The sequence below is a fragment of the Ambystoma mexicanum genome, chromosome 4p (assembly GCF_040938575.1).
Source record: "Ambystoma mexicanum isolate Mex_15411 chromosome 4p, UKY_AmexF1_1, whole genome shotgun sequence".
Taxonomy (NCBI): Eukaryota; Metazoa; Chordata; class Amphibia; order Caudata; family Ambystomatidae; genus Ambystoma; species Ambystoma mexicanum.
In genome coordinates, this window is record NC_090927.1 from 909,494,022 (window position 1) to 909,521,353 (window position 27,332).

At 44.7% G+C, this 27,332-nt stretch overlaps 1 protein-coding gene across 2 annotated transcripts in view; it reads left to right on the top strand.

The window, feature by feature from the left end:
- Positions 1 to 27,332, top strand: part of LOC138453537 (ubiquitin-conjugating enzyme E2 J1-like) — a 277,659-nt gene that overhangs the window by 196,934 nt on the left and 53,393 nt on the right. For both annotated transcript variants that reach the window (XM_069606503.1, XM_069606504.1), the window contains one exon: positions 19,260 to 19,397. In XM_069606503.1, the coding sequence (XP_069462604.1) occupies positions 19,260 to 19,397 (138 nt within the window). The remainder of the gene's footprint in view (positions 1 to 19,259; positions 19,398 to 27,332) is intronic.

A 27,332-nucleotide genomic window follows, 5' to 3' on the forward strand; every position in this document is an offset into this window, starting at 1 on the left:
GGAATATCCTTCTGCAGATGAGAAAGGGGATTAACTGTCTGCTGAATAGTGTGCTTGCTCCCACCTTTCCCCCTTCGTTCTTCTCTGACTTCCTCCAAAACCCCCGGTTTAAGCTCACCTTATGGTTTGGAAGGATGAACTCTCCATCCTGCTTCTGGTGCAGGGGCGCGCGTTCGTCCAGTTACTTCACTGGTTTTCAGAATGGCGCTGGCACATCCACTTGACTTTTCTGAGCGATACGCCGTAAGTATGAAGATGCAAAAGTTCAAGTGTGAGCCTCCTTTTATGTTGTTTTTTCTGTCCTTTATTTCAGGTGCAGAACAAAGGCGATGCGTTGAGGGGTTAAATTGCCAGTGGTAAAATCAGGTGAGTTAGTGATGAGGGCGACCCCTCTAAATGTCTTTATAGTTCCCCAGTAATGTCTTTTGTCCTTTCCCCATAGGGGCCGGGGTGCGATGCCTGCCAAAGATGCGGCGCCGACCTGAGATGTGGAATGGTTCACATTCCATATCTCGGTAAGTAATATGGCTGGACATTCGGCTTTCCTCTTGTGTTCCCTTGCTCACCTTTTGTCTCTTCTTCTCTCCCCTAGGTGCAGAGATGTGGCGACCGGTGCTGAGAGCCGCGATGGAGCTGGGCGGCGTCTCGGGAACAGGTGAGTGAAGCGCGGCGCTGCAGCGAGCAACGCAGTGCTTTTAAATGGAAGTCTTCCTTCAGGAATGCTGGCGTGAAGATTCCGGATGCAGGTAAGAAGGTTGAATAAGTTCTTGGTTTTCACCTTTCTCTTCTCTTATTCCCTTACAGGTGTTCCAGGTTCGAGGCAGGCGTGGCTGGAGTCCAGGTGCAGGAGCAGACATGGTGAGCTTTCAGCTGCTGGGGTGCAGAACAACGCGAAGCACGTGTGGCTGTCCGGGCGTGGCTTAAATAGCTTTGGAAGAAGTTCCAGGTGAGTATTCTTCCACAGCCCCACCCAAGTAACAAAATAGTTCCTTCAGAAAAATAGTCCCTCCTAAGCCTCATTTGGCTTGGTTCTTCATGCAGCATGGTCTGCATCAGGTGAGTGTGCAGCATGCTGCTTCAGGTAAGTGCACCAAACACTTCCCCTTATGAGCCTGGCGCCTATGGCGCCAGGACTGATGTCCAACATGAGCCTGGCGCCAACGGCGCCAGGACAGAGTCCAAAGAGCCCCTATAAAGGGCCGCTGGGCTTTTACCCGGGGGCATGATGCCTGCTCCCGGGGGTGCTGGGCCTGGCCTGGTGCTCCGGGGGTAGGCATCATGACAATAACTTTATACGCAGATGCGTATTCGCCCAAGGGATTTATGTACAAAATGTTATGTTTGAAACATTGATACTTTTCTATTTATCCTCAATACTTTGCCCTTTACGTCCCCAATGTGTTAGTGAGTTCTATCGTGTCTCAAAAGAAAGCACAAAAAATCACTTTTGAACTGTGACATTTTTACCATTTTTCAAAGTCTTGCTGCAGAGATAGGATTCTTTAATGTTTATTCATGAAATAGTCTTTGTGAACAAATGGCAGTTCCTTTGTCCCTGGGTCATTTTTTTTTCTTTAACTTCATTTGCTGCCAACTGTCATTTCCTTTGAGAGCATGGTGGGGGATTCTCCCTTGATTGAAGTTACATTGCCCCTTCACACTTCAGGCTTCATTGTCAGGGTCCCAGCAGAAACGAAAGTCTGTTCAACCCTGTGATTATCGGGGAGTTGTCAGCATCTGCTGAGAGAGAGCCCTCCTTTTGGTGCCACCCCTTCAAGCTGAAAACCTGTTTTTCATACTTTTGCAAAGAAAATGATTGTTTCCCGTGTAAGTAAAAGTAAGGTTCCTGGTCGTTTTTATTTATTTATTTATTTTTTTAGTTGGTTTGACTGGGCTTGTCAATTCAGAATCATGCCTGGTTTTGCTGAGGCACAGTGAAACACACAGGGCTTGGTAGGGCTTATTAATCACAGTGGCGTTAAGGAACAGAGGGAATTGGCGTCATGCCGCATTTTTTTAAAGGTGAAAAGGGGTATTTTTTCAATGGATATTTTGTCTTTTGCAGCAAAGCAACACTGCTTTTTCCACTTTCATCCTTTTGTTTATGTGGGAACCCACTGGCAATCTCCTTTTAATGTGCCCTCTGGTTCCATCCTGCCCGATGTGTGCTTGGCAAGGCGGTGCAGCTATTTTTGTTGTTGCAAAACATTTTTGTTGTTCTAATAACCTTTTCCTTTAACCAATGGGATATCCACATGTGTGAATGCTAAAGAGGGGATCCCTGAAGATTTCCCCTTACTTCTGGGATTTCCTTTCACGTGGTCACCAGGCCCACAAACCACACATTTCCCAAATGTCTTTTGGAATGGGGGTTTCTCCTAACCTCCCCCTGGTTTGGGCCCAGAGGTTTCACTACCCCTATGAGGTTGTTTAGGTGGATATTTACCCTGGCTATGTTTGTGGCCCTCTTTTTGTGGGGGATTTTTGGATTGATCCTTCTCATCCTTTTTATGCTTTTTCCCTTCCTCTCTCTTGTGAGGAGCCCCAGAATCCTTGTGAGTAGCCCTGTTGGCCACCCACAAGTCAGCAGCAACTGCTAGTTTTTTGGGGTCCAGTTCTTTAGAGTCAACCAGATGCTGTCTCAGCTCTGGGGAACAGTTATCAAAAATACTTTCCAGCATGAAGAGATACTTCATGCCTTCATAAGAGTTTACTTTGTAACCCTTAATCCACCCATCTAAATTTTTCAGGCTTTCACCCACCCTAGTGGCCCACAAGTCACCATCTCTCTTCTTGTGGTCCCTAAACCGTTTTAGGTATTGGGAAGGGGTCTTCCCAAATCTGGCTATGAGGGCAGTTTTTACCAACTGGTAATCTTGTCTATGAATATCATTCAACTCTATTACAGCCATTCTGGGGGAGCATAGAGATTAGCCATGGAACAAACTCACTTTCACAAATACCCGGTACTTTACATCTACATTCAAATGTGCTCAGCCAATCAAGAATATCAGCTTTCCCATCATACAAACGCACCAAATATTTGGGGAGATGAGGCTTCCTGCTTCTGCGGTGTCTGGCAACGAGAACTCCGAAACAGAAGTGGAATCAAGGGACAACTTTTTCATCTCTAGTGCATGCTGCATCCCCCCCACCCCCCGAGTTGCAGTTTTCCTCATTTGTGTCTTTCATTTCAGACTGAATCTCCAGTTTGCTAAATACAAGCTGGATTTTCATTTTCTCTATCTCTAGAACCAGCTCTGCTGACATGTTAAATACAGGTAGGAGAGAGGTTAGAGGATTGGACCAGCCGTTCCATTTTCCTCCATCTCCTCTACCTCATTTTCCTCAAGTTGAGGGCTAAAAGTTACACTTTGACCATCATTATCTTCTAGATCAATTCTGGAAGTAGGGGTTAAAGGCTGCCTGCTGTCTCGTGTCTCTCCCTATGTTTTAGCTGTTGTTCCTGTGTTTGCGGTCTGGCGCCCCCTATGGGGTCCTTGTTTGATCATTTGCGTGAGTTCCTGTATTTACAGCTGGGCTCTTGTTGGGCCCTAGTATTCCATGTTCCTGTGCGTAATAGCGTCCTGCTGATCAGGGGGGCGCCAGACTGCATCACATAGCCTTGAAAAGGACCTACGGGTCGAAACACGTCAAAACAAGCAAACCCTCTTGCGACTGAGCACAAAACGTGAGACAACTGCGTGGAAAATCTATTTCTTTTGAAAAACCAAATGCGAGGTATCCAGGTTATATGGGGGGGGGGGGTTTAACCTGGATACCTCGCCCCCCCACCTCTCTACTAAACAAACGAGGTGTGGGCTACACCTCAACATAAACCTGTGACCTTGCCAACATTATAACAAGAAATAAACATATTAAAATAGAGCTAAGCAAGGTCGGTTCCACCTCTAGGGTCCCTGTTCTCCTTTTTTCTCATATAAGAGGGAAATAGACCAATGTAGTGTAGAAGTAAAATACTCACCTAGATGGATATAAACCAAAATGGAGAATGGTATGTTTGGGAATGTGTGTGTAGAGTCAAGCAGATCGACATCAAGGAGTACAACAATGCGACTAGAGCTCAGTGTCTAATTACAAGAATGTCTAAATTGTAACGTACCCACCAACCATGGTGGAGAAAAGGATTCAAAATTCTGTATTGGTAGATGCACGACAGACACAAGAAAAGAGTACACATATGCGAAAAAGTACCCATGTTGAAATTAAAGGTACACTTTTTGTCATGTAGTCTTAAGGTGAGGTAGAATGAACAGTCGCAAATTGTGCTCTGTGCATACAGCGTTCAGTCATTGGTGACAATATGCAAAGTGTGCTTATGAAAAACAATGGAAATTGCGTTCTTTGTTTAGACTCACTAGAGATCATCTTTCCAGTAAGTTTGTTTGGTTAAGACGTCTCATTAGATCTTGATTACATGCTTTGGCGTTGATGACTTGTAATATTTAAAACTTTATTTGGTAGATTTGAAATCCTTTCTCCAAGAAGTGTCTTGTGACTGGCGATTTATGGTTCTTTGTGCGTACAGTGAGCAGTGTTTGTTTCGGCTTCGTCCAAAAAGACTGAATAGAAATGACCTACCCAACCAAAAGTCCTAAATAAGGTACGACCAAATGTTCTACCTTCTAAAAGTTTGACTTTTGGTTGGGTAGGTCATTACTTTTCGGGCTAGGGCTGCGGGGTTGACCCCGGCTCTCTATACGGTATAGTGAGCCGGAGCTGCGTGGGACACCCCTGGAGCTGTCCCAAAGAAAAGAAAAATAAATAAAAGGTAAGGACCCTGCAGTGCCGGTTCCCGATCATGGAAGGGAAAGGGAACGGGTGTTTCAGGGACACAGCGAGCCAGAATGCAAAGTAAGTAGGGGGTGGGCGTATGGGTAGCGGTTTGGGCACATCGGTAATGTTTGGGTGAGAAGACCTACGATTATTTTTTTTAAAACATCTTCTGTCTTTTCTCCCTTGAACATTTCTAATTAGGTCATTCAACCCCAAACCATTCGTTGCACTGCATTTTCGCCTTCTTTGTGAATTGTCCTCCGTAATATTTACTGCACTGACACTATGCTGTAAATACAATTTTGGCTTTCGCAGGTTGCATAATTCTTAAAGATGTATCTGCCAGAATCTTGATGGTGTAGCAAATTACCTTTTAACACGAAATTGCAGTTGGTGCACTGGAGATATGGGCTTATTTTAGGATCATGTGCTCGTGTCTGATGCCACTTATAGCTAGCATATCGTTCAGATTCTTACTTGTCGTATAGGCAAACACTATAGGGTCTTTGTAGAGCCTTTGGTTGCATCTTGGGACAAAACATACCAGTGTTTCTGTATAATTGTATTGATTCTGTGAGACTGGTTTGAGTATTTAGACATGTACACCACAGGTGGTGAAGAGGTAATCTTCTCTTTGGTAGGTACTTGTTTGTCTAGCTTGTGACTTATACCTATCTTGTGCTGCCTGTATTTCAAGTTCTTAATAGCCTCTGGCGAAACATTTTGAAGCCATTTCCTGCATTCTTGATTCTTGCATTCTTGGTTATCTTGTATTACCTGCTTTACTCGGAGAAACTGACTGTAAGGAAGACGTTTGATTGTACTTGGTGGATGGAAACTGAGTCTGTGTCTTAAGTTATTCAGATCAGTGGGTTTCTGGAAAAGGGTTGTTTAAGACTACCAGGACATAGGTATACCGGGACATCAAGAAAATGTATCAAAGATGTGCTGAATTCTGTGGTAAACTATATACGGGCATCAATTTCCTTGATATATTCAATGAATAGTAAGAAGTCCTCACTGGGACCTTGCCCATGGGCGTAGGACATGGGGTGGGGGGGACAAATCCCCCCCCCCACAATTGTAAGTGGGGGGATGTAATGTTATTTATCTCCCAGAATATTTTTGGTGTCATGCAGGGATCGGTTTTTGAAGTGGGGGGATACTATGTAAGCAGCCCCTCTCCCCCTGACCCTTAAAGCATGGGGGCAATACCCTGGGGGCAGATGGGTGATCATCTGCCCCTAGGGAAGGGGCAAAAAAACAATATATATATTTTCTTTAACTTAGTTTTGGTTGGGAGTGGGTGGGGCCACTAGCCACCAGGGATTTTTGCAAGGGGGTGGCCCTCTTCCCCCCCCCTCCCTAAATTGTTGGGGGCACCTTATGTAGCCCTCCCTGGGGGCAGATTTCTGGTACATGAGATGCCCCCCATTCATTTGGGGTGGGGGAGAGAGGCCACTGTAAATATTGGCAGAACCCCCCCCCCCCAAGATTGGGGCAGTACATTTTGATCCTCCCTGGGGGGCAGATGGCCACACACATGTTCCCATCTGCCCCTAGGGAAGGGCCAAACAAAACATATATTATAACTTGTTTTGGGTGGTTGGGTGGGGTTGGGGGACCAGGGGTCCCACTAGACCACCAGATTTTTTTGTTTGAAAGGGGGGGGGGTCACCCTCTCCCCCCACCCTGAGTGGATGGGGGCACCTTATGTATCCCTCCGTGGGAGCAGATTTCTTCCCCTAGGAAGGGGTACATGAGATGCCCCCCCATCCATTTGGGGTGGGGGGGAGAGGCCACTGCAAATATTAGCAGATCCAGCCCCCAAGCCTGGGGCAGTACGTGCATGTGCCCATCTGCCCCTAGGAAAGGGGCAAAACAAAAATAAAACAAATTATAACTTGTTTTGGATGGGTGTGGGGTGGCCACTGAACCACCATGGATGTTATTAGTGGAAAGGGGGTGGCCCTCCCCTCCTCCCCAAATGGATGGGGGCATCTCATGTAGCCCTCCCTGGGGGCTGATTGCTAGATTGGGGTTATCAGTGGGTTAGCCTTTTCCGCCCAGGTAGGTGCACCCACACATATGAGGTACCGTTTTTGTCGGGACACCCGTGGGAAGGTAGGACATCTGTTGTTGGCGGCGTGTTTCGGTGGCTGGGCAAAGGGAAATGTCTCTGAAATTTGGTGGGAAAAAAACACAATTTTCGGACATTTCACTCTGGACACCCTCCGAAACACGCCACCAACACCACATGTCCTACCATCCTGCGTTCCCACAGGCGTCCCAACGAAAACGGTACCTCACGTGTGTGGGTGCACCTACCTGGGTGCAAATGGAAAAAGGCTAACCCACTGGTAACCCCAAGCGTTTCGGCAGAGCAGATTTTGCTCATATGGACAACATACAGATTTGGGCCTATGGTGTCGAAGCCACCAAGGAAAACGGGGAACCTCATGCATTTCTGAAAAGAGGACACCCGTGGGAATCCACAGAGGTCTAACTTGCGCGAATCGCCCCAGAATTTGTTACCCACAATTCCCGGCAAAGTCCGAAACGTTACGACCACCTATATTAGGGGAAAAAAGGGGCAAAATTTGGCCGAGATATCTTATGTAACAAAAAAGTTACAAGGGATTGAATGGCGACATACCGAAATCACCAAAAAAAGCCTTGGCAGAAATACCTATGGCAGTTAAGGGGTTAAGACGGTAAAGCCCCAGAAGAGAGATAATTTGTAAGGTAGCTCAGTCAGTTAATGCTCCAAATGCAGATTGTGCACAGGAATATGTAACACCTGTGTTCAGCACCTGGCTTATTCTTCCGGTGGGATAATATACGGAGTGAATACATTCAGCTTCCGATGCAACACAGCATTTTCCAGGTCAATTGGTTCAGAAAAAGAGGTGAAAAACACTATTACTGTCATTGGCCGGATTTTCGTGCATTTTCTGGGTGGAGTTCGGGAGCCGAATAGACACACCAGGACCCCCTGTATTTCCTGATCCACCAGACAAATGCAGCCTTACTGCCAGCATGGATTCTCATGCTGGAAATGAGGGAAGGGATTCCTCTGGGATCTCCTTGGAAATTAAACCTGGTATAAGCGGGCGGAGTCCAGAGGAAGCCATTGTCAATTCCGCCAGCAATCGCTAATTGCGCAAGGTATTTACACTCTTCCTGAGTGGAAAAGCAATGTGATTTCACCTGCCTTTTACGCTAAAATCTTCCATTTTGTGGCGGAAAAAAGTAAAAGCTTGCACCAATGGAAGTGGTCCACTCCATGCAGTTTACTTTGCGCCTTGATGCTTGTGGGTTTTGCGTGGTGCTACACATTTAATAAATAAATGCATACATTTAACATGACCCCAGATAAATGTCAATTTGTGATCAGAATGAGTGAGCATGGCGTGTCGCTGTTAAGAGTGTGTCCTGTGCTTCTTGAGTGCGTTGGCAAATGCCCTTAATTGCCATCTCACATTAAACAGGTGCGTAAACCCATCAGTGTGGAGTGCGCAATAATAAGCCGACAGGTATTTCAAATGGCCAATTTAGCTCTTAGGGTGACATTGTCAGTGGGAGAATGTTGCCCAGAATGTGCCACTTTCTCTGCGCAGTGTGTGTCTTCCCCACAGGGCGACAGATGCCGACTCCGACATGGGTAAATCTCAGTTGGCAAGCCTGTACCCTAGTTGATGTTGCAAAGGATTCCAGACTTCTGAGGCTGATAACATTAGTAGCACTGAGTTACATGCCATCTGATGGGTGTGTGTGATAAAGTTGCAAAGCAGAGCTGTTATTGGGTTAAAGCAGGAGGCAATGTCTGCCCACCCTCAAAGGGTATGTACGACCAAAAGTAATAGGCCCCTCCCCCCATCATGGCTGTAAGGGCCAGCTTCCAAACCAGGGCAAGAATGCCCTCCAATCATCCATGCCCACGAGTAGGGTACCCCTCGTGCTCCAGGAACCCTGTTGAGCAACCTCTGTGCTTTCCAGGTGATACTAATATTATTTAAAGCCAGAAGTCTAAAAGGCAATCGCTTAGTAGTAGCTGGAAATTGGCTCTTGGCGTGATCAAAATTTCTTAACCAAGTGTGACATCATCCCCTTCATTTATAAGAAATATGTGTGTTCTTGCGTTTCTTCATCCACTGAATTACTGTTGGAAACAAAAGCAAGAGTTGTGTCTCTTGTGTAGGCATTAGGAAGGCATTTGCCAGCCTCTGGCATAATATGCCCATGTTCTTCCAATATTGGTTAGCTGTTTCCCTCTTATGGCCAGGTAGAACCATTATGGCAGTGACTGGCAAATGCCTTTCCCCTGCAGACAGTAAAGCGGAAATAAGAGGCCAATTCAAGACACAGAACAAATAGCAGTTAAGACAGACTGCAGCTGCCTTTGCTGTGTTAGGGAGAATATGTGAGTGTTCAGGCAAGGAGGTATGTGTTAAGCAAGCAAGCAGTGAGACAAGGGAAAGGCAAAGAAAGGCCAGAGGGGCTCTTTAAATAGTGTAACAGGGCAGAGCATCCATGCTCTGCCGTCCCAGTAACATATGAGAGAATCAAATAGATCAGGCTTTGCAGCAAATGTAAAACGAGAAAGGAACAGAGTCCAGCTCTACATTCAGAATAACAAAGGCAAAGAAAGGCTAGGCTCTAAAGCCAGCATGAGATGGAATAAGGGGGACCAGACTCATCGTGAGAGGCGGGCCCGGCCCTCACAGAAGCGCTAGAGGTGCAGCTCACATAGCGGGCTGCCCCTCTGGCCACTTCCCTGGGTCCACATATACCCCACCTACTAGGCATCCCCTGGGTCCTACGCATCCGGTCGCGGACCTGGGGAGTGTTTGTAAGGGGGTGGGCTTGCGATTGCTCATCCTCCTTGTTTGCTGTACCCTCTCCTATCCCCCGGAGGACTGTCAAAGCTGCAACATCACACACCTGGCCCCTCTACTCCAATAACAGGGCTTACTCAGAGGTACAAGCAAGATTTCCTCTTTCTTTGAAACCCCCATCCTTCCATTCTAAGAGACGCACACGTCTCCTTGCCCCACACAAAAAATGTAGCAACTTGCAGTTGGTAGAAAAGGCTGCAACTCCTTTATTTGGCAGGAATCCACCTACAGGTGATCTGCCTCTTAACGAGCTGGCGTCCTAGCTGTGGCCCACTGGAATTAATTGTTATTTCCTCTCTCTTACCTTGAGCTCATAGTCGGATGACAAATCCAGAAATGCAACATATAAAGACATGTTCTTTGCTGCTGCATCCTTTCATTTTCTTCTGTTTTCTAACCTTCTTTTCTCTTGTTTTATACAGTGATATTTGTAATTTAATACATACTGCTATTTAATACATACTGCTATTTTAATTTTAATGTTGTGAAAAGTTGAGTTATTTGACTAAAACACAATAAATAAATTAAAAAAGCAAAGTCCCCAAGGTGTCCCTTGTCCTCCGCAGATTTAATGTGTCTCCTACGCCCCTGACCTTGCCATATTCCAAAAACATCATAGACGTATCTGTCCCAATACCTGATGTATTTGTGTGATGTAGGGTGGTCTGTGATGCTTAATTTCTCAAACTTGTACATACGTGTTTGCATATGAGGCCATTGATGTCTCCGATACCCCTAGGTAATCCTGTTTATATCTAAATAAAGAATTAAGGGAGATGAACTCTAGTGCCATAAGCAACTCTTTAGAAGCCTTTACATTTTCTGACTGAAGTAGTAACCATTCAACCGCTTCCTGTCCTAGGTGTTGAGGAATAGATGTGAAGAGTTTATAGACATCTATGGTGAACAAAATATCTGTAGAAGTAGGGTGTAAGGAGGATAGGATGTTCAGAACGTGAGTGGTATCCTTTATGTACGTATTGGTCTGTTGGATAAGTGGTTGTTGGAAGAAGTCCAGATGGATGACTAGAGGTTGCAGTATGTTTTTAGTGGCAGAAACTCTTTGGACGGCCTGGTGGTTTTCTTCAATCTTTGTGAGTCTTTGCTAAGGTGTAAAAAATAGGAGACCTGGAATATTGAGCAGCAAGGAATGATTTGGTTTTGTCAGTTATCCACCCTCTCGCTTCAGCCTCATTCAACAATATGGTAAGACTAGTTTTAATGTTGTTGGTGGGATTGGACTCAAATGGAGGATAAACACTCATCTCTGCTAGCTGGTCCCCGCATTCTGCTGCATAATCTTTGGTCTCGTGGACAACAAGGCCTACCCCTTTGTTCACTGGTTTAATGGTAATAGAGGTACCTGCATACAATGACTGCATTCATGACGGCTCATGACGATTGAAGTTGACATGTTGGGACGTCTGTAGGGAAGATTCTGTAAATCTGTGAGAACAAATTTGTGAAAAAGATCAATAATGGGATTAGGAACAGTCGGAGTTGGTTATTGGGTGGTTAAAATTCGATATATTCTGGTTCTTCTAATGATCCTTCCATGCGGTCAATGTCTTGTTCAGCAAAGAAAGCCTTCATACCAAGCTTCCTAATGAACTTGAACAAATCTACCTTGTTATCAAATAGGTAGGAACGATATGTTGGAACAAAATGGAGACCCTCAATTTGTGTGTGACTTCTTTGTGAGAGGTTTGCCGCTAAGTTTCTTGGGAAATTCTCTCGTGCTCTGACGGGTTTTCATTTCTAACTATGTCCCCTGCGGGACCTTTTCCTCTGGGTCTCTTCCCAAAAATAGAAAGGAGTGTTACTTGGATTATCTGTTACACTATTGGTGCTGGCCTCAGTGAGTCTGTCTGTAACCGTTTTTGTCAAGGTGTCTTTTTCACTGTATGTTGTATCAGAATCGGTGCTTGGTGGGTCTGGCAAGTATGGTTCCCTATATTAGGTTGTCTTTGTTTATATGTGTCCATCCATGTGTACACTAGATAGTCGTAAGTGTCCCTGTTAAATAGTCTAAACTTCGTTTGTTCCAATTCTGACTTCTAATCTGAAAGGATTTCATTGATGTCTTCCAAAATTGTATCTAATTCGCTCTGGTTAAGTGCACCTAATAATCAGTCTGTCTGTTATCTCTTTCGATAAGCTATCTAATTCTTTGAATAATTCTCGTATTGTCAAACTTATCTGGTCCAACGAACATTTATTCAATATCTGTTCCCACTTCTGGACACCTTCTTTATTCTCTTTGCATAAGGTTGCCCTTAAAGGGATCCTAAGACCTCTCGGGTTTCTCTGTGCCCGGTAATATTTTGTTTGTGTGACTGCATGCAATTTTCTGTTTATTTCTTTATGGATAAGGTGCTCTACGTTTCTAATTCTGGTGGGTGCGGTCTGTGGAGGTGCTTCCCATGACTGTGATCTTTTGAACTCATCCATAAAGTAGGTCTGTTGCACCTTTCTTAAAAACAAATAGCCTTCTTTGTGATCATTTCAGTCAGAAGAGTAGGTGAAATCTAGGCTTTGTGTTGTCATAAGCCATTTGTAGTATTTCACATAGCTAAGGCGTTTCGTAGGATTCACACCTAATTTCTACAGTTGTCTCATGGATGCATGTTGGTAGACCTCTTCCTCCCATTCTGTTCCCCACCCTATTGACTTTCATAGAGCACTTTCTGAACAACCCGAGTTTAAAAAATGACTCGCTGGTATTTTATGGACAGACCCAACGAACTTGGGAAATAATCTTCCTTAACTATAGGTCCATTATCACGAGGCCTCTAGCTTCAAAGCTACCCAGTGCCAGATTTGAATTGTTTGTTTTTACCTAGAGGCTAGCAGAACTCTTCATGGTCTGGCTAGAACTACAAGAACTAAGGTAGCTATCGCCAAACTCTTGAGCAATGTGCCCATTTCTAAAACTAGCAGAGCCCCTTAATGGAGAAAGCTTAGTTGCTAACTCCAGTAATGAAGTGCTTAAAACCTTTCTGCAAACCTCTTATTAACTAAGTTTAGAGAGGCTGTAATAATGTTCTACTTGTCTACTCCTATCCTAGGACATGTGGGTTGATAAACAGATGTTTCAATAGTGTATCTTTGTATTCTTCATAATTCCTGCCACAATTTATAGGAATTTTGCTTGAGTTTCTATTCATGTGTTAATGAAGAAGGAAAGGTCATTTGTAATCCTATGTTCTGTCCCTTTTCCTCCATACCTATGGCAGTACATCCCACTGGAAGGGATGCAGGAATCTTTTGCACCAGCAAATGATTATTTTGAAAATGTTTTGTTTTTGTGCACACGAAAACGGACTCCACCAAGTAGCACCACCCTTCAGTCCTCTTGACCGCTTAATGGCTCTGGAAGCTTTGTGCACCGGCTCATATCCCTTTTTCTTTTTGGCAGTCAATATTTTTTCCTTTTGCTTAATTTGGGTCCACATTACCGTTGCCACTGGACACCCTCTCGATATGTCGGTGATAACAGTATTTTGTCCTGCGTGCCCTGCAACAGCTTTCCCGTAGCTGGTGTCTATGCACTGTGCTTATTGGTCCGGAGCACAGGTGGGACAGGTATGTTGCATGTAATTTCTGGGCCATTGGGCATTTCATCCATGATTTCAGCATTGGAAGGACATATCTGGTAGGTCCTCTCTGCACCACATTCACGATTTCGTCGTGTTGAGAATAAGAGGCCGAAGTCCTCCTTTAAAAAAAAAAAAAATAAAGAAAAAAAAAGGGAAAAAAAGAATTCTTCAGAGCCAACTTGCTGGATGACTCCTTTCCACGAGTTGCCACAGTTGTCCACCGCAGCCTCCAATATCCACTGAGTGTGGCCCAGAGTCAGTTAAATCTATGAACAATGCTTTTAACAAGTCTTCCATGGTCTGTGACCAGATTGGACCGTGAGAGGTGGTGTTCAGGCAAGGAACTGCACTGGACACTATCCTGAGGGTACTGCGTTTTGTCTTGGTCTCCCCGAGTGGATGCAATGTGCATGGAATGTTGGTGAGTGCCTTGAATGTTCCCTTCCCTAGGTTCCTGTTGTGTCAGTTGAAGAGAGCCTGAACCAGAGTGGGTGGCTGGTGGATGTTCTCCCTCTGTCATTTACCTTCCCTCATGCCCCGTCACCCTTTACCTGTACCTGAACCTAAGTAAAGGTCTTACCTTCAAAGTGGCTCTTGTCTCATCTGAACCAGAGCAGGTCTTCTCATACAGCTAATCTACCGTACGGGACATTGCCTGCAGGAGCATTGCGCCAGCATCGAAAAACCTGTGAATTCCCAGAAAGATGCAGTATATCTGGCCTTTAAATGGCAGACCGCGTTGATGAAGCACATAAGCAACCCTCATCGTAAGGGAGAAGGGAGGCCTCAACAGAAGGGCTTTGTTGGTAAACTTGTCCCCGGTTGAGGTGACAACATGGTCTGGTACACTTAGGGACTCTGCCTCTCCGGTTTCTTTATCTCCCAAAGTGCTGCAAGGCGCGTTTAAACCTGGCCTGGCTGATATTAGAAGGACTGGCACACGGATTACCCCATGTCCTCTGATAGTACATGCTTCAATTGTTCGTTGACTCCTATGCGTGTAGAACAATTGTGGGTCCCTGAAACTACTGTGACCTGAGTTGAAAATGCTTCTGGATTAGGGCAATCTCCGAATATGTAGGAGGACAGGTTTTTTGACAGATGTCACTCTTATGATGCCTCAGGTCACGACAACCCACTTTAAAGACTTTAGCAGAGAATGTATGTGTCTGCCCCTTACATGTAAGTCTCCTACAAGCATAGTGGCATTGGCTCACTGCTGAAGCACCCCATTGCTCCTGAGCTTCCTCGACCTGGGACAACACCTACACCGATTGGTGAACCTCCTCAGAGCAAGAACCAGGATACTCTGACATTCACAGAGACGGCTCCTAAGGCTAATGTAGGTCTTGGCCAGCCTCCAGTTCTAGACAAGGATACCTCGGGTGACACGATAGAAGAGGACATTCCCATTCTGTCAAGGAATTCCATGATCAAGTACTAGGCATTTAGGAATTCTTGGAAACCGGTGTATTTCAGAGGTGCTAGCGCTCAAGGCTTTGCATAGGTCCGGTGTTGACATGCAAAGAGACATTGTGTCAGAAGCAGTAAAGTTATGGCAGAAACAGTTTGCTTCCCCCGACCAACAGGAGATACAAGATGAATTCTAGACTTTTAGCCTCCGAGAAAACATGTCTGGCCTCTCATGCTTAGCCCCTCTGTGTTTGCAGTGACTTCCTTGTATGCTAAACCTGCTGGGGCAGGGCTCCATCATCTTCCACATTTCTACTGGAGGAGGATAAGCACCTAGGAGCCTATGGTCATAAAGTGTATATTTATGCCCCTTCATTATGGCAAGTCAACGCAGACCCACTTCCCCTCCGCCCCAAGTTCATGCCGAATGTACTGGATCGAATTGTAGATTTGCCTGTTTGATGGCATTGAATAGTTCCATTGATCTACGGATGAAGAACTAAAGTATGAGAAAATGTCCATGCAAATGGTGACATTGTTGGCAGTTCTGACCAAGACCAGCTAGAGGAGCTTTTTCCAACCCACCTAACCAAGCGGGATACGAGGCAGAGAACGTTCAGGGAATTTCGTGACTATCAACGGGAGAAGTCCAGAAGACCTGGCCTTTACTAGTGTCCACAGAAGAAAGCCCAGAGCCACCCCTGAAGGGTTCCTGGGCAGCGCCCCCTCCTCATCAGCTGACCCCAAAAGCAATGATATGAGGTCTCGGATCCATACCGCTCCAGTCCATATCTCGGTTCACTCGGTGGTCATGGGATTCAGTCTTTCTCTTCTGCCACTTCCCCATCACCCTCGTATGAGCCAGATTGGTTTCACTGCCATGCAAGAAGAGGTAAACAAACTTCTCATTATGGGTGAGATTTAAGATTTCTCACTATCCAAGGGGCCTGGAGTTTTATTCAAGAATCATCTTGATGCCCAGAAAGAACCAGACTGGCCCAAGTGCAATCATGGACCTACTTTTCCAACCTCTACCTTCTCATTGAGAAATTCAAGTCGAATACAGTAGGTCAAGTTACGGGAGCTCTGCGCCAGAACTGATTTTGCTCAGTGAAGTTAAAGGATGCACACTTGCATGTCCCAATCTGGGGTCGGCCTTGGAATTTCCTGTGATTTTCCATCACCAATCAGCACTTTCAATGGAGACAAGTCATTTGGCCTCATTTCGGCTAAGGGTTTTTATGAAGTTAATTAACACGGTAGTAGCCCACCTGTGCTGAGGTGCAGGGAGTATCCATGTCTAACCATATTTGGATGACTGGCTGCTGAGGCCCCCGTCTGCGCTTGAGGCTGTGTTTTTGGTCAAGACGTGGGTGGATAATCTATTCAGTTTGTGGTTCTCCGTCAACATCAAAAAGTCAAATTTGACTCCCACCCTGTCTTTCACTGGTTTCCTGTGTGTGTTCCCCACTTGTAAACACACTGCAGACGTCCAGTTGACTGTATTGTGATTCCAGCGCATTTGCACACAGACGGCATGATGGTTCTAAAGGCATTTGGGCTGCATAGCTGTTTGTGCCTTATGCACCATTGAGAATGCAGAGACTCCACCTACATTTTTCTGCCTCCTGAAGTCGGAGTGAGGGGAGGCTGTCTGAAAGTGTCCCTATTTCAGTATTCATTTTACAGGCTCTGGCGTGGTGGCTTGTCTGCCAGATGTCATAACCACTGTCACTGATTGGCTGGGGTGCATCCTGAAGGATTTGAAGGTTTATGACCCATGGTTCGACTTAAACCAGACTTTTCACATCAGTTTGCTAGAGTTCCAATTGATCTTCAATGCTCTGAGGGCATTTCTCCTAGTCATTTGGGGAGGAGGGTAATGATTTAAACTGAAGTTCAACTACTATGCTTTCCCTCAACAAACAGGGGGGCAAACCTCTCTACAACTGCCAGTTTGCTGTAACTTTCTTCTGGTGGATGATTTCCAAGGGGATCTCTCTCAACGTAGTTCACTTGGAAAGGGTCCTGAAGGTAGAAGCAAATCACCTGAGCAGACATTCTAACTCCAATAAAGAGTAGGAGATTAGACAGGATACCTGGTACACACTTTCCACTAGTACGGTTCCCCTAACATATCTGTTTGCAACCCCGAGCAATTGCAAATGGCCCTTCTTTTACTCTTGGTGGGGGGGGGGAGATTTGTTAGGGGTACAGCTCTGGAACTGTAACACTTTGATGCTTATACCTTTCCTCCATTTTCTCTCTTTCCAAAGGTATCGGAGCAGGGTTGCTCCATAATCTTGCTAGCCCTCATGTGATTAGCTAGGCTCTGGTTTCCAGACCTTGTGACGCTCTAGATAGAGGGACCATGGCAGCTGCTGGAGCATCTCAACCTGCTTCACCAGCAACAGTGCAGGATTTTTGAACCCCCTTTAGCAATGTGCTTAAGGATCAGCTACCTGATGATGAATTGACGATGGATCATTTGGGCGTTTCCTGGGAGAACATGACCATCATCCAGGCCACATGGAAGCCATCAGTCTGTTGGAAAAGCAAATCAACCTGCAGACTGGACTCAACAGTGGTTCATATTTAGTATTCTATTTAACTTCTTCTCAGGTTCTGGTTGATTCTTGTCACTTTTATTTAACGGATCTATCAGCATTTCATAGCTGTGATTTATGCTTCCTTCTCAGCCTCCAATCCCATTGTTAAGAGGCATTTAGAGGTTCAGAATGTATCCACCACTGCACCCTGTGCGGGACCTCATTTCGGTCTTAACGGCACTAGTATACAAGCCTTTTGATCGTTGAGCATCCACAGTCCTGGATTTGGTAACCTGAAAAGTGGCATTGCTTTTGACTCACGTCAGCCAGAAGGGTACGTGAAATTCAGGCATTTTCAGCTTCTGAACTTAATGCTATTTCCTACAGAGACATGGTAATGCTCAAGACTCGCCTGGCCCGCCTTCCCAATATAATTTCTTGGTTCCTTGTTAATGAATAAGTGGCTCTCCCCACCTTCTTCTCCAACCCACAAACTCCTGCATAGGTCACATGTCTCTGCCTTGAAGTGAAAACAGCGTTCATGTTCTATCTTGCTCCAACTCAGCAGATCAGAAAATCTGATTGTTTTGTCACTTTTGTGCTCAGGATCCACATACACAGGCATCTAGGGCGTAAATTGCTAGATGGCTCATGTCAGGAATCCACCATTGCTACAAGCTGCCAAAATGGCCCCTCCAAAGTGGGTTTATGCCCACTCCATCAGAGCAAAGGCGACAGCGGTCAATTTTCAGGAAAAAAGTCCCCTTTTGCCACAGTGACTACTGTACTCCTAGTTAATATTACCTTCTTCTTCATCTACAGTTCCCTGAAATATGATAGTAGTATCTGAGCGGGCAATCGACTGATGCATGTTAATCGGGTTCTACGTTATTTCGCTGCGGTATTTTTCATCGTGGGTTTTTTCATCGCCGTTTTTTTTGTTGAAAAACTCGTTTTTGCGGGGGGGAAAAAAGCCCCCCCGGTGATGGAAAAACATGCGATAAAAATACCGCGGTGAAATGCGTGTATACCGTTAATCGTGGGTGGAGCCACCTGAGGCTGGGCACTCCCTTTCATTTGCCCCCAATTCGTTTTAAGGGAAAGAATAATATTGTACTGCAAAAAGGCCATGTCCCTTCCCCTAGGGACTGATTTCAATAGGTATGGTGATTTCTATAGGTGGGGAGTAAAGGGTACTCTATAAACTGAAGGCCGAATGCTACTGCAATGCATGATGGGGTCTCTGAAGGAGAGCCAAAGTAAATGTGAGCAATCGAACGGTGAACAAGCTCGTTTTTATTTTAAATTTTCTGTATTAAAAGTCAACTAAACAAAACAACTTCCTCGTGGGGGCAAATTTTTTTCGAAAAAAAACCCATCGAATTTTTTTATTTTGTTGGGGGGGTTACCACCCCAAACCACCCGTTCACTTTATTTATTTTTTTCCCTTACACAATTTTCTTTCATTTTTTAACCCCCCCCCCCCCCAAAAAAACGATGAGTTTTTTTTTTGAAAATAAATTTGCGGTAAAAAACCCTGCGATGAAAAGTCCCGCGATCAAAGGACGGTATACCATATTTATTAGATTATGTGGATTCAACTGATTATAATGAACCTTTTCTTCACCTTGATAGCGCTGCAGTCTGGGCCTCTTATTTCTTGTGTTAGTGTGTTGCAGGAACCTAGGCATCACCCCAGTGCCTCACCAGGTTATAGGCATGGGCCTCCCAGTTTAACAGGGTCAGAATGTCAAGTCGGAGCAATTCTCAAAAATAGATCAGACCCGGCAAACAATTAAGCAGCTCAGGACACAGCCATTTATTGGAGATAAATCTGTTTTGTCATAAAGCATGGTCTATTACCGATTAAGCCTGCATTATTCTGTGCTGCAATTTCATCAAATAAAAATGTTTTAATTCAAAGTATAATGGTCATATGTAAAATCACTCTATTTGACAAAATCACAATAACTTTATTTTACACATCCTTATATGATCTTTAGGCTGAAGTGAATTCACCGGCAAAGTCCAGCAGTGAAGGACCTGCCACATCTGAATCAAACTCCTCTATCACCTCATCGGAGTCCGAACAGGAGATCTTTCCTGAGCCATTCCAGGGCCCAGTTCCACGTTCCACAACGGTATAATAGCTTTTTGATAAAAAACTTGAAATTCATATTTTTTGTTTACATTGACCAGTTTTTGCTACTGTCACAATTGTCTGCAAGTTTTCATCAGCTATATGAAATGAGCCTTATTGATGTATATGGGACTTATTGGCTTTGCTTTTGTGCTCTTGAAGAGTGTACATACTTTAAAAGTTAAAAATGTAAAATATTTTCTTTCCAATACCAGTGCATTTCCTTGACAGGTTGTCCTGCCCAAAGTCATTGAGAGGCTTCCATTGATATTATAAGAAACTGGAAAATCAACATGATTTTTAGGCAAAAATTCTGCATTTCTATGACTCTGCAGCGGTGGTACTCGCACTCTTTCATTCAGCGCAAATGTCAACTTCCATTCATGTTGGATGTTAATCCTCAGAACAAACAAGGAATCTCCTGAATTTCAGGTAACCATCTTGCCAAATTTGAAACCAAACTCATTTTCTGTATTCCTGTTCACTTCCGAACATTTGAGACTTCCAAAGAGATGCATGAAATCTCAAAATCCTATTTGGATAGACCTTTTTCAGTTATTCCTAGAAAGACACGCTTCAAGGTTAGGCAATCCTTGCCCCAACTGGTTAATTGGCTGCTGCCTTTTTCCCTGTTGTAGTGAACACCTGTTCAATCTTTCTCTGACCAGGAACAAAACCTCTGACTGTAGGTAAACCACATATTCCAAGATTGAAGCTCACTTTGTTGGACACATAATCGGGCTCTACAGGTTCCAGATGGCTTGTGGCCCATCAGTCTGACCCATGTGCCAATGGATAGAGACATGGTGGGATAGCAAATCTCACAAATCTATGAGCAGCTCTTTTATGAAGACCATCAACCTCACTTTTATGGTCTCTGCTACAAGAAAGTTTAATAGGAGTCTGCAAAAAACATTAGGACCCACTCTGGGGTCTTGGTCCTGAGGCTTGTAGAGACATCCTCTACTGAGAAGCTACTTTAAATGTTTTTGTTTTTTTAACCAAGGGCAGTAATCCAGCCTCCTCCTAGTCCCTTTTTAAGGCTTCCGGTGTTCTTGTATAGAGATATTTTGGTAAGATGGTTGAACTGACTTGGGGCACAGTGATTATATGGTCACTTTATACTTGTGTGCCCTGTCTCTTTCATCCCTTCTTCCCAGGATATCCATAACTCTGGTACTACAAACTGCATTTCTTGCAAAGCTTAAACTATGTGAAAGCCTCTGTGCACATGGTTAATTGCATGATCAGAGCTGTGTGTCCATTCACCATGCTCTTTCGTACAAACACATGCTTTGACTAATTCTCTGTCATGAGGCTGGAAATCCTCATTATAACCAATGTCCTTGCAGTAATAATAAAATTGTAACTTGTATCCCATGCACCTTGTTTGTCCTTTTACCCCTAGCCTGGGAATCGACTTTAAATTCTTCACCACATTATTTTAGAATTATAAGGAAACACTCAAGAAAAATCACAGATGGCTGCGAGGAAGAATTCAAAGATCATTAACATTTTTAAAACTAAATTCATAGAAGAATAAACGGAAACATTTGGAATATTATTTAACATTAAGGGTGTAGTACCCGTCAGTATTGGTCTCCTCGATCTGTGGATTTGTCCAACAATGCTTTTAATGGTTTGATCCCCGACAGGGATGTATGATTGAGACCTGCAGATGAGACCAAAAGAACTAGGCGTGCTTTCGTTTTTCTGGTTGGATATAGCCGAGAGGACTCACATGCACACTTAACTGTGGTTTTGAGAATGAAATGTTACTCGTGCACTGCTGCATCTATTGATGCCTTTTGTCTCCAGTTTTCTGCTGTTTTTCAAGGTTTTCTGATGATCAACTTGTGCAGCACCCAGCCTTCACACCTGCGATGTCTGAAGACGAAGGTTGGGGTGGTTGCCCAATTGTGACCATGCACCTATTCAAGGGTTGTACCACTAGGTGCCACTATGGGAAAAGAAATGTGTTTATGTACTCTTGCAAGTGGTGGATATAGTACAGTGCACCTTTCTCATAAGCCTGAGTGTTGACCTGCAAGGAACTCGCACCAAAAGACTGACAGTTGCAAGAGACTTTTGATGTTCCTCATTGACTGGACTGTCCCTCTTCTGGTAATGGATCCGCCAAGACAGCCCCAGCCCCACACCATGGGAAGAACTAAAAGACAAGATCCTTTCAAGAGGCCAGAACTCTTAGGATAGACATTGGTGGCAAAGGTAGCAAAGTATCGCCACATAGCATTTTATTTTGAGTTGTGATGAATAACTAACTTCTCCTGCCGTTGAAAGTTGCTCAAAAGCCTCAAAATTGCTTTTGCTACCCTCTGCGGACTTGTCCAGGAGTGACTTGTCAGCGGGTTCATCAGTAGCTACCCGTGAGACAACATGTGACAACAAGTAAGACAGACACAAGTGATCACAGTTCAGGGGTGTTTATTGAACAATGAAAGTGGTATACAGGTTGGGAAAACGCCTTATCTCAACCTAAATCTAAGATGGGGACAGGTGTCAACCATCAAATGAAAATCAGGCAGTCCTAGTAGTGATGTCAAAACAAAATGGGCCTATACTAAGAAACCTATTGCCAAACCTCACTTCTAATACAAAAAGGGGTGTGGGATAGTTCTCAAGAAAACAAAGAAGTGTTCTCAAAATAATAGGTCAGGATGCAACAGCTTGGGGCTCCCTTCCTCACGTTTTGGACACTGGATAAAATGGGAGCTTGGAGCACAGTACGGTCTTGGGCCTTCTCGGCATGAGATGATAGTTCCAGTGACAGTTCTTAGGACACACTCTTCGGTTTGTCTAGCACCAGATGACAGTTCAGATTTAACCCTCGAGCTTTCCGTAATCTGGACCGTCGATGACCAAGTCTTGTTTCAATTGAAGGTTTTTTTGCCTTTGAGGACCCAGCGTGTTCAAATCATAAACGTTCCTGTAACAAATGAAAGTTCGTATTCAAAGTTCACTGGGTGATGGGTTCACCCCTGGATCCCCTTCCTCCGGGCTGACCCCTCACGTATCGTTTTCCACATAGTGTCGATGAGCGCTTCGATGAGCGCTTCCCCCCCTGAATCTCCCTCGGATGAGCTCGGACCCCTCTTGACTATCAGTACTTGGGTGACAGTTTCGCCCTTGGGTCTCGCTCTGCCGAGCTCAGACCTCTTGACTGCTAGTACTTGGCTGATAGCTTCATCTTTCTCAATGATATTTCTCTGTGTCTCTTATTCTTTTCTTATTTACTTTGGGTGATAGCTTAACTTCTGGATCTCCCTCGCTCGGGCTCGGATCTCTCTCAACAGCTAGACCTGGGGTGACGGCTTCAACCCTGGATCTCCCTCATTCGGGCTGTAGCCTTTTCTCGACTGTCCGTGTTGAGTTTAGCTTCACCCCAGATCACCCTTGTCCGGGCTCCGATCCTTTTACCATACGGGATTCACTTCCCTTGCTTTTATTCCAATTCATGAATCAAAGTCTTTTGAATGTACTGGGCTTTTGCTCGACCCTCACGTATGACCACTTTGAGTTCTTTTGGCGGCCTTCTTATGGTATTGGCTACACCAGAGTCTCTCGAGTTAGCACCCACGTGGTGCTGCTTTCCCTCTGCAGCTGGTCTCCCCCTTACACATTTAACAGTTCCCTCAAAGTTCATTAGCTTTGGTTCAGAACTTTCCACTTTCCGATTCTCACTCAACACAGCCCGGTGTGCATCGATTCTCCCCTCGACTGACTGGCTGTGATAACTGCTTGACTTTCAGCTTCTTTGGAGTCAAGGCCGGTACCACGGGCGCAGGAGCTTCCCTCGCTCCTGCTTATTGGCATAAGCTTGCCCCATGTACTATTGACATCTGCTGCAGGACACTTGTGCTATTGTTCCTCTATGAAGGTTCGGCGGGCCCGGGACAAAAAGGGCAATGCCGGTTCTCTCCCCGCCCCCTCTCGATTTCCACTGCCTTTCTCCTACATTTTAACTGCTGCGTGGCAGTCGTGTTGTGATGGCTGCTGTACTCGCCTTGCTGGTACTGCACTCTACTGCTCCACCTTTTTATCACTGTGGGGAAAAGGAAGGGTCGTCAGGTGTTATTTGAGTAAATTGCCTGACCTTGCCTGACCCTCAGGTTGGGACATGTCAAGTAGACAGACTAATCTTAAGTCTGTTGTCTATTGTAATGTGAACAAATGTCCGTTTCAGGAAAGGAGGGGGTTGGCGTCAAAATAGCCTACAGGACGAAATAGGGAAGGTTGGGGCCATGGACGAAAATAACCGTGATGGAGAAATTAACATAGGAGATTGGGGGGATTCGGATAAAAGGCTAATCAGAGGGACGGGATTCTTGAAGCAGGCAGGAATAACTGAGATCGTAAAATAGTCCAGGAGGATTATAGGAACTGTAGTATGTTACCTGAGCAGGTGGGGATTGCGGGAAGGAATAATCGAAGGGATTGGAAGAATGCTTGGGAGTATTAGGATAGTGAACAGGATGACAGGGTTTTGGGAGAGACCGTTTCTGAGCATGACAGGGTTTGAGATCCTAGCAGATCGGTTCCGTCTGAAGGGGTTAGTGGGTTTGGGTAGGAGAGATTTAATGGAAGGCGGTGAGGCAGATCTAGTGTAGCCTATAAAGGCCTTGGAGATCTCGCCTCTCCTTCCTCTGCATCATACTGCGTCTCACCTGGGGCATTCCCCTTAGCATAACCCCGGGGCCCCTCATCAGGTGATCTTCCCTCGCTCATCCAGTGCCAGGGTTCGGAGCGCCAGCCTTCCCCTGGCCACCTGAATAAGGGTTTCATTGTCATTCACATCAACTGAATCTTCTGTTACCGGCCTCCTCCGCAAGGCAAAGTCTGTCCAACACCTTGTTCAAGGGTATCATCCACCATATCCATGCCACAAAGGAAGCTCCATCTCTAATCACCGCGCTGATGAAGATTTTCCAGTCAAGCAACACCACCACATAGAGCAGGATGCAACTAATGCTGTCGATGAGAGCGATGACTACTTTCAACACCCCTTCAGCACTCCGCATCAACAGACCTTTGTGCGCCCTAGACCTCGGTACCTTGTCCCCTCTTGTGGAACTGTCTGTTTTTTATGTGACCTTTTTTTTTTAACATTGCATAGCTTCGTCTAAGTAGAGAGCACCCCAAACACATTGATTGGCCTTTTCTGTCGGCCAAGGCTAGACCCCTTTTGAGGACGAGGATGGTTCTTTACAACCCGAGCTCATAAAATGGCTGTAGCGCATCATGGTGGATTGTAAATGTTTACAATATTATTATTCTTCTTTATGATGTTTGTTAAACTATTATTTTCTAAATAAATAAATCAATTTTGACTAGAGTTGGTTCATTTTCAGAAGTGAAAAGATCTCAAAGCCACTTCTATAGCTATGCTTACACCAGCTCAGTAGTGGATCGTAAAAGGGCCTCTAACTCTGCTTTCTTTCCACTCCCTAAACCAGGACCTCCGAAATACATACACTCCCACCCAGAGACTTGTTCTATTGTGAGGGCTATGGCAGTCAGTGGCATCTGTGGGAGAAATATCCTGGCTTGTAGCTTTTTATTTTTTTAATTTTTTTTGTCCCCGCAAGACACTTCCATTCCTTCATTTGTGTCAGGAAGAGGTAAAAGAGGATGAAGTGAAGAACTAATTCTGGAAGGACCCAGAGGACGTTTGATTGCATCAATATCCACCCTCGTTCCTCGGCACAAAGAACCATCATATAATTCCAAGCTCCATTTTCTAATAGCTGAAAGAATGTATAAGAAAATACAGAAGATGAAAGGAGTATAAGTCAAGTACACACACTCAAAGAAACTCACTCACTCACTCTAGAATAATCAATCAATCCAGGAAATAAATCAATTCCCCACTGAGTGGCCTTCAGCAGCCGAAGAGGGTATGGAGAGAAAATAAAAACGGATTCAATAAGTAACTTTGTAACATATTTCAATAAAGTCCAAAAAGACATATACTTTCATTCATACCTTTTTAAATAATGATCAAACAAGAATTTAAAAAAACACTCCAGAGCCGGTGAGCCATGACTTTGGGATGGCTAAATTATATGTTGAGCACAACAGTTTTTAACATTTTAGAAAACCATTTGCAATCCGCTGGAGAAGTTAAGTGCAAACATGCAAGAGTGACACCTTGCAACATGCATTGGTAAAGCCAACACTTTCTTTTTGCATTGGTTAGGCATTTGCCAGGCTCTTCTATCATATGCCCAGGTACTCCCACCCTTTATCAGCTTGTTGCCACCTTATTTGTAGTCCATTCATTATTATTTATAAACACTTTCCCCAAAGTGATGTAGAAAAATATATTTAAAACATAAATAACAATCATCAATGGTAGAAGTAAAATAAAGTCAGCGGAAAATGGAATGCAAAGTTAGTTACCCAAAAGATGTTTTGCGGTGGAAGACCAGGGGAATCTATGTGATTATTGCGACGGCCGAAAATGCTGACTTTTCTTTAAGCGCCTTTACACCACATATATGTACCGGGGGAGACCCCCCCACCAACCCCATATTAATATTATATTCTATACCCCCCCACATCTATATGAGGTGTAAGGGGGGGTCCAAAAAGAAAAAAAGTCGTCTTTTTCGGCCGTCGTAATTGTGAGGGCGATATTTTGGTACGATTCCAGACGAGGATCTATGTGAGGCGCGCATAAGCAAGGACAGGGAAGTATGTTAGTAGCAGGAACAGAAGAACTACTAAAGGGAGAGGAGCCACATGAAGGTTTAAACACAGAGAAGATAAAGAAACTGAGAATGGAGAGCTCAGGCAGGAGAATAAAGAGGGACAATCGAGGGATGACTGATGGGAGCAGGATCAACGAGACATTTCTACATGATGCACAGGAAGTGAAATAGAAGAAGGGAGTAGAATGGCAGGAAAGAAATAGAGGAGCGAGCAGATAGAGAAAAAAAGAAGACAGAAAGCAGAATTGGAAGCACAGCAAAGAGGCCCAAGGTGCACCACTGCCAGACATTTAAAATCTGCACAGGTTAACCAAGAAATTAATTCTTTGTTTTATATATTTTATTATTATATTTATTGAGCCCAGACCTAGCTTTGAGAAGCAATGGAGCGCTTTACAGAGGTACACAACAGTACAGATGCATAATGGAGCGCTTTTCAGAGGTAACAGAACAGATATAGTGTGGGGTTAGGATGCAGAGGGGCACAGAGGAGGGATACAGCTGTACAGGGTGGCGGGGGGGAGATGGGAAAGCAGCGCCTAGCGAGTCAGGTTGGTGCGAGGGGGTGACGTGATGGACTAGGTGTTGAGGTGAGACTCCTTGGATAGGTAATTGGTAATGTTCTTTATTATGGACATGCAATTCCTCCCACACATTCTGCATCCTCTGCAATACACCTCAGGAACGGTCTGTTCCAGGACGTTTTTCAATGTCGACCTGGTGGCACCGTGTGGCTTCAAGTCAGCCGACATCTCCATTCCCATTCCCTTTAGTTCCACCATTGGGTGTACACAAGGACTGCAGAACGGACATGTAGAGAACCAAAAATCATTTGGGTGTGGAATTTTAAAATTCCAACTAATTATCGGGGGTCTGCAATTTGTTATTTTAATAGCCACATTCCTCCCATAGATCCCTCATCTTCTGAAAGACTCCCAAAGCCACGCCATGAGAAATTTGGAGGTGGGAAACCAGAATGTGCAATTAATCTAGGAAGGACCGATCTGCCTGCTTTACCATCATTCCTTGCATGCCAGGGAACTGAGATGCTAGTGCTTTGTGAAGGTATGCAACAATATATGCCCATGTGGCAACCTGGCAAATGTCCAGTACTGGGACACCTTTTTAAAAGCAGATGTTTTTGCTTGTCCACTAATAGAATGGCCTCTCCATTTTTTTCGGGACCTCCTTATGAGTTTGTGCAT